This window comes from Fusarium proliferatum, assembly GCF_900067095.1.
Source record: "Fusarium proliferatum ET1 genome assembly, contig: FPRO_scaffold007, whole genome shotgun sequence".
Classification (NCBI taxonomy): Eukaryota; Fungi; Ascomycota; class Sordariomycetes; order Hypocreales; family Nectriaceae; genus Fusarium; species Fusarium proliferatum.
In genome coordinates, this window is record NW_022194796.1 from 721,078 (window position 1) to 729,427 (window position 8,350).

Genomic DNA, 8,350 nt, shown 5'->3' on the forward strand with positions numbered 1-8,350 from the left:
AGAGAGAGAGAGAGAGAGAGAGAGAGAGAGAGAAAGGGGCTTGATCCAGTTCCCTCCTCCCGCCAATTCTCTTTGCCATGTCGTATGCATTGTATTCCCCCTATCCATATTGCTTGCATCTATACGTGTCATCGTCAATCATCCGGCACTGGAGGTTGTGAGTATTTCGCAGCTTAATTGATGACTGGTCAACTCGATCGCATCTCATCACTTCTCCGAAGGAAAGTTTCCTGGAGCCGATGCACAAGCTTTTCAGCATATCGTATGATTAATTGATCGATCACGCCAGCCCAGCTAACATGATTGGTCCCAAGTTTCCTTTGAGATAGTCTGTAGAAGAAGCAAACAAGCCTCATCCGACTGAAAATAAGTTATCGGTCAAGTCTGGCTTCTAGCCAGGGTTGGCAAGGCTGAGATGATGGATCGGTGCCAGAGGGAGGAGAACCAAGCCTCTCGTGCCATGGTACGGCTACATCAAACAAGCGCCATAGCGAAGATGATGCTCTGTTAGCTTGAGAGCATCCCTTTGGACTGGCCAGGTGATAAACAGTTCCAGGTTGAGAGTTCTGGTGCGGAATACTGCCCGAAGCCATTGACTCCGACACGTACTCCACAATCCAGAACCAGCAATGAGAAGACTCCGTAAAACTGTCCATAGCGTGAATATCTTTGGTGGCGTACACTTAGAGCTCGGTTAGAAGCTGCCTCCAAGCGCCGTTGACTCGTAAAACTCAAAGCCCAAGGCCAGAACGTGGCGGTCGCTTGGTAGATTCTTTCTCACAGACAATTTCTACACGGACGCAAATAACGTTCTGACCGCTAGCCTTGTCGCGAGCGATTACGGTCCAACGAGGCTGACCAACCGTCAAAGCGGTCCGGAGCTAGGATCAGTTGGGCAGTCCGTGCAAGTGCCCGATAGTGGCTTTCTACAAAATCAGGCCACTCTTCAATGCCTAGGTTAGTAGAAAGCACCACGCGCATACCCGTGCATACGTACTGTGAAATCGTTGCTGGGCGTGGTGTGGCTTGAAGTCTTGCACCCTGCCCTCAATGATAGTGCAAATATGCTGTACACTTGCACAAGCACTATTAACTCACAACTGAATAAAGGAGGCCCGAAAACTGCCAGTCAAGTCGGCGGTCGTCAAAGTGGTGATTTGTCTGGCTGTTCTTGGCCAAGACTACATTGGCATTCATCCAAGGTTGATATTGAGTAATGGTAGCCAACAACTTCTTTGCCAATTCTAATAAGACCACAAGGACCTTACTTTGTACATTACAATCCTTGGCGCTTGTCGTGCGCAGGCGGTAAAGCGCAAACGACACAGATTTGTAGAACTGGCGAGTGATAGCATAATGCTGGCCGGTAGTATTCGCCGATTCTCTTTTTACCTGGACAGGAAGCTTGGTAGGTTCCAAGGGTCTTGCTGCATGTTTGACATGATGAGCTAATAGAGTTCTGCGATCGACGTATTCATGCGCGGGCCCAGAGTCTCAGATTTTTCAAAAGTCTCTTGTGTCTCCCTGCAGCCCTGACGCAGTCGCTGTCCCGCTATGCATGTATCGAATCGAACTCATGGAGTTGACGAATCAAGTCTGGAAGTGTCACTGTTGTCGTAGACTTTGGCTGCTGGTCGCCCGTATGTATGCTTCGGAACACCACTGACGGTCTCTGCTTTTGCCCTCACCGAAAAGGGGTGTATGGAAGCACTGAAAGCGGTGTGGTGTGTTCCCGGGACGGGCAGGATCTCACTAGCGCACGGCGCCCTGGGATCAGACGATCGCACTGTCGAATCCGCCCCACAACAAGCCAGATCCCAGGGTTCCCGCCATTCCGTCCTGGTGTTGATGGTTGATAGACCCCTGTCCTTGTTTCTCCTGACTGAGCTGCTCAATGGGAATCCATCCCTTTGGAATGATTGCACGATATGTTGTGTCAGATGCTTCGCCGCTGGTCTTCAGCCTAAATATGTATACATAAGTATTTTGCCTTCTTCATGATCGTGGTATGTGATATGGTGGTGACATGCACAAAGCCCTCTCGTGAGTGGCAAGCAGCTCACACAAAATCCGTTTAGTATATCTGACTGCTCAATATGATGACCAACTAGCGACATTGACCGAGCGGGAATCTGGCGTTTGGAAGAGCCACGGGCAACCCCTAAACCCTCACCGATCGCTTCGGGCGCAACCCACCCCTGTCAACTCACAAAACACAGTTGGACTTGGCGTAGCATTGGAATCCGTCACCAGCATTGTGGTGGATAGCTCCATCTGCATCTCCGTGTGCGCCTCGGTAATGTTTCGAGGCCAAGGACCCAAGGTGTAGACCCAGAAATCAGGAATCGATCTGGGGGCCTCTTTGTGGAAGCACGGCCACGTCATTGTACCGTGATCCGATCGGCTGGCGTTGGCTGAATGTGTCGTGGGGAGGGTCTTACTTCCCCCAAAATCTTGCTCTGTTTATGAGGACTGAACACCCAATCAACAATCATTTCCAGTCCGCCCAAGGGTCGCATAGGTGTTCGCGGTAGTCGCCATCGCGAGATGCTTGGTTTCGAGAATAGCACCATGCTTCGTTGTCGGTAGTTGACAAGGCGTCGCATGTGAAGCTACTGTTTCCCGGCATCTTATTAGAGTTAGCTTTACACAGCACATATACATACATATGATTGAACGGTGGAGGCCTCATGCTTGATTGTTTCCAAAGGCTTATTCAGAAGAGGGTGTGATTGCCTGTTCAGTTTGACACGCATCTCAGATTGAGTCTGGGGTTTGCGACGCATCATGCACGATGTGAAAGTACTGCCGAATGACTCGCCATATCACATTGCTGATGCTACGCTTATCAGCATCTCAGAAAGCGACCAGCATGTCTGCAAATCGGCTCTCAAGAAGGGGCTGGCGACGGGCTGAGCCTTGTTAATCAACGTTATTCGTTGCTTTTTTGAGTGCTGTGCATCATCGAGACCGTTGGAATCGAGAGGCTGCAGCGCACACTTAGGTATGTCGGGACGGGCGTGGTTGGCCAAAGAATATTGAGTGGTAGGGATGTGCCGTTAACCAACCACTTATCATATCAGATCTGTTTTGCGTTAATTATGTACGGCTGGATGAGACCTTGCCAACGCCCGTCACATTGGTCCGGTTGGGGTCATTTGGGTTGAATTGCCTGTGCGAGATGTGCCTCAGAATACCTGTTTGTGGTTAAACTCTCGGCGAATATTATACGATATCTGTGCCGTTAGAGCACCCCCGGGTTTAGGCTAGTCTTGAGACCTGTCAGAACGACCATGACATCCGATGAGAAGGCAAGGAGGTATCGACATGTGTCTTAGTTTGCTCAACAACATAAATCCTCAATGCATAAGGTTCCTTTAGGAAAGGATGCCCTGTTGCACTGTTGGTTTTGTTAGGTTAGGAGAACTTGGAAAGTGACTTTCATACGAACTATCGCTGGGCCCATGTACATATATACAGAGTCGATTTGCGAAGATCGAAGGGAGGCCAGTCGATGGCCAGGGGGCCCTGGCGGAGGGCTGGAAGCTGGGGATTGAAACTTTCAGGGCTTCTGTACTGTACTGTACTGTACTGTATGTAGCAGCGGCGCTTGCATGAGATCCATCGGGGATGATTCACCAAAGTGACACTTTAGGTATCCATGCCGGCAGCCACTCTGTCACTTCCCATGGCTCGCGCTGATCAACATCGGTTGGGCTGGCGCAGGTTTGAGGCCAGCCGAAGTCGAATTGAATTTCAAACATTCAACAGTGGCAGCGAGATGACTCTACCTACCGTAGTTCAAAAAGATATTGAGTGCATATCACATCACTGATGATGAGGATTTGTAGTTAGAGAGACGTTTTGCCTTTGACCTTTTCATGTGGTAAGGATTAGGAATATCGAAAGCTGATTCTCAAACGAGATTCGACGACGAATTGGATTGCCATCGACGAGGACGAGAAGGGCCGGGAGGTTCAATCAAGAGCCAGCCGCTGGCCATTATCGTTACAACACAACAGCGCGCTTTGATCTTGTCTGGTAGAGTTGACAGAACGCGGGCCATGGTTCCCATGGTAGTGTCTGGTTAGGTAGTTGAAGTTAGGTTAACGGGGGCCTGCTGTCAGAACAATTTGGCATGGCACGAACTGCCCAGTGAAGGACAAGGAAGCCCCAGCGGGAGATTACTCCGTTTTTCCCGTAATGGAAGTTTAACGGGGTGCCTGACTGGTACCTACCTAGGTAGGTACCTGGGAAGCTAAGGTAGAAGGATCCAACAGAACAGTTACCAACAGCAAGCAAGACCCTGTGGTGCTATTAAGAAGGGCACAACGTTCATGGACTTCATTGTAGCATCGTTATATGAAGTTGGGACCTTGATAATCAAATTCGTATGGACGAGACCAGCATAATAATCGACACTTTGCGGATCCCATTCGGTAGATTTCATAATAAACTTTGACCAACTGCCGACAAAGTTTGGTTCCTGGGCCTCGTATCTATGACCTATAGCAATACAGTACTTCCGTATAAAAACTCGGAGGGGAAAGCAACGATTAGGCCTGGAAGGGGTGCCTGTCAAACGGATATGAATCAGAGATTGCATCAATACCAGGAGCCGATGCGTAGATCTATATTTCCTGGAAGGTATGTATGTGTGCATGTATGTTATGGATGTGGACCATCTCCATCACGCGTGCGAATTCTTATTGCGGCCAACAAGGCAAGTTGCCCGAGCCTTGAGCTGTATAATCTCTCCACAATCTGCTTCTCCAGCGTGATATCATGTAAAACCAGCCAGTCAGTATGTACCCAGTCGAGTTTTCTGTCTGAAATCATGAACTTTTGTACTGTTCACAAGCTTGGCGTCTCCAAGCCGTCTCATTCGGCCCCGGGCCCACACTCGGATACGCGATGACCAGCCATTGTCAAAAAACTCTGTCTCCATTTCGTATATAATAAAGTACGTATCCGTACGCCTTCTCCTATAGTGCAAGCATTTCGCCTGCACGGATGGAATGTTGCCAGTTGGTGGGATTCGAGAGGCAGTTCGCCCGTCGCCCTGCATTTGCGGTCCACCACGTGTGTTCCCAGTGGAGAGGCCATCCGCATTCAGTAATGGTAACCTTTGGATGGTTCAACATTTTTACCTTTTTGTCCATAAGTTTGTAAGTTTGTTAGCTTCAAGTCAAACACGTTTCTGAGGCCCCCCCCCCCCTCGGCTACCGTTAAGCTTCCAGATCCACCTTCAAGGAGGTCATTGGTTACCAGTCATCAGATAAACCACCCGGAAAGCAACAAGAAAATGAAAACCCCCGAAGGTGAGACCTCACAAGGTAAAGGGGGCTGTTCTCCAATGTAGTACTCTGTACAGATTGTGCAGACGCATATGGCACCTGAATACCAGAACAGGAAACGGGCAGTGACCGATGCAACACCGTGGGAAACTTGCTCACCACCGGGGGCTATAGTCTACTCCAGTTAAACCATTCGATCTGGCGACTTTGGTTTCTTTGGGTGGTGCCAACACTGCGGGACAAAGTACCCGCAGTGGTCAGCACAACGTCACGACAGAAGGGTGAAGGATGCAGGATAACATCGGCCGATACGATACCTCGGGGTATAGCGGATCGAGATACCTGGATCTTGCAGCGTGTCCCGTCCGTCTACTGTAAAGAAATCAAACTATTTATTAATATTAGTATCCGAATGTACGTAGACCGAGCTGAGACGGGCGCATCTGATCTGGTGTAGTGTGCGGAAACGCGCCCGCAATCCTTAGTCTTGGTAGTAGTAGATAGATGGCACCTTAGTACCTACGTACCGTCCGGCGTGACAAGAGGCGTGAATCAAGATGGCATCACATAAAACGCCCCCCAGCTACTCCCACCAACCGGGACTACAGTATTGTCTGGGAGAAACTACACACTGCAAGTCTTGAAAGGATTGTTCTCGTCGTTAGGTACTGTACCTTTAAACGGAATTAAACCCAATGTTAATCAGTGACTCAGGGCTCACAAACATGTAAGAATCCATGAGTGTCTGATGAGCTGGCTGTGTAACAGCAATGCTGATGTATTTCAACCTGATCAGCCGCGCACCCCCATCCCTAAGAACCTCGCCTGTTGTCTCTTTATCATATGCAATGAATGCAATAACAATGGCTGTTTTGTACAACTGCATTGTCGTGTGTAGGCGGCGAGCCTGTGGGCTAGGGGCTGGATGGCCACATTAGTGCTCAAGGATTAAGCTTGCCTTGATCAACTACCGCGTAATAGTTACTGTACGTAGCGTAGTCCCACAGAGTGATCGACATCAGACCACCTCGCAAGCCTTCGCTGCAGTAGACGATGTTCTAGGCTTCTAGTCTCCCTAGCCTGCCACGGTGTGAGATCTAGCTGTGCCGGCCCACAGAGCCCAATCCGATTCTCAATATCCAGCGTGTGGTGGCTTGTCCAAGGAAGGCTTAGTAGCAACTCAAAGACACGCAATTGAGGCTGATGGTGGGCAAAGAAGGGCTGCCAGTGGCTCGAATTGGTCCCTACCTCCAACCGTGCACGACGCCGCATCGTGGGGATCTCATGATCGCTTCCACAGGAATTAGATATCCCTTCGGCGCCGGGGATAGCCACAGTCTTCGAGATCTAGCCCCTGACGACATTGGCTACCGTCCTGCGTCGCACAGTCGCAGCTCAGCACAGCACAGCATCTTCACGCAGGCCGGGCCTACCAACCCTCTAGCCAGTAGCAATCGACTAACCGTTACTTGACCGTTGGCTGACCACCCAGAATCGACCATCTCGGCACATTTGAATCGACGATTTGTCTCTAGCGTTAGATCCCGGCCGTTGGAACTTTCTCTTCTGGTCTAACGCCGCGAGCTCGAAGCGAAGGAGGGCGGTGTAACTGCGTTGGGTTGGTGTGTTTTGGCGGATCAATGCCGGCATGGCAAGTCTTGTAGTAGGAACAAGTTTGCCGGAGATATCTACCCGCGATATTTTACCCGATATAAATACTGTAAGTCTGATATACATATGGCCTACGAGGATCTGTAACAGACGAGGGTGTCCGCGTTGCTGGAACAAAAGAAAGATAATAAAATTGTGCTCTTGCCGATTGTAAAATGTGGGAGTCGGACAAGTCGGGCACATTTATTTTTCTTCAGCCCGGCGAAGCATGCATGCATGACCCTGGGGCCACCCTATTCTAGTTCATGTCTGCTATTCCCGAACTTGACACCCCTGACTCGACATGCAGGTAGGGGCCAGCAATTCGCTGAATCTTTCTTACATTGGAAAAATTTGCTCTGTACCTCACTCATGTCGAGGTATTCTGTGGAAAGCCAGTTTGTGCATACTAATTAATGCCTTTCAAGGGCATGTTGAAAGGCCGAGTATCACATGAATAGAAAGCTCGGCTGTCTGAGGTGCCTCTCACGAATTCGGGCAGAACGAACAGTAGTCAAGTCTTCAACTAAAATAGGAACCCTTGGGCTACGAGCCGAGGAGGGGAGACGACCGTTAATGACAGTTCTGTATACAGCAGAGAGGACAGCATGACGGAAGCACAAGCCCATGCCCGTCGTCTCATTGGGCGGCACCCTAGGTTGAAAGTGTCTGAGCCCCCATGTGCATATTGCTGCTTTTGTGATGATGATGGGCAAGATATTGGCCGTTTTGAACAAGTGTAACACCATAAACAAGCCCAGGAATTCTCGTATTGGCCATCGAACCCGTGCGGCTGGTATACAAGGCACAAGGAGTATACGTATCCAATGTTCGCCAAGCAGTCGCCATGCTTTCTTACTGTCAAATAGACAAATTGCTATCCGATTCGCTGTATACAGGGCCTTTGAACATGGAAGGCAGGTGGTACAGCTACTGTATAGTGCCCAGACGATCGAATAGATCCACCAACAGGCAAATGCTTGCACATTGGGCGGGTATATAGAGAGAGTACTGTATTGGACGTGGCAGAGAAAGCATCATGACCCGGGGAACAGGTCGGATCGGATCGCAATATGGCAAGAAAACGTATGACTCGGGAACAATGATGGACTGTGCCGCCAGATGATTTCGAGAAAGCTTCGGGATTTACTATGGAGGGGTGGGTACGGAAAAAAGCAAGGAGGAGATTAAAGATGAAAACTCGTGATTCTGCAAGAAACCCAGCATCTCGAAGCTTGCATCGTGCTCTTTTGATCTTGGTGGGTCGATTTAATGTTGGAGGTCAATCAAGCTAGGCCAGATTGGACAGATTAGGAGCTGCCTGCCGTTCGAAGAATGGAAGCAATTGGGGCTTCCATCGGTTCCATCGGTAGATAAGTGGACTACTCCAGTTCTCGGCAGGC

General features: G+C 49.7%; 1 protein-coding gene across 1 annotated transcript; it reads right to left on the reverse strand.

The window, feature by feature from the left end:
* Positions 1-5,973: 5,973 nt before the first annotated feature.
* FPRO_07956 (uncharacterized protein) lies at positions 5,974-6,947 on the reverse strand (the record flags this gene model as incomplete). The annotated part of the gene is made up of 2 exons (XM_031233932.1): positions 5,974-6,218; positions 6,761-6,947. 2 exons carry the CDS (start codon positions 6,945-6,947, stop codon positions 5,974-5,976), a joined length of 432 nt encoding a protein of 143 aa, XP_031083719.1.
* Between the last annotated feature and the right edge of the window lie 1,403 nt (positions 6,948-8,350).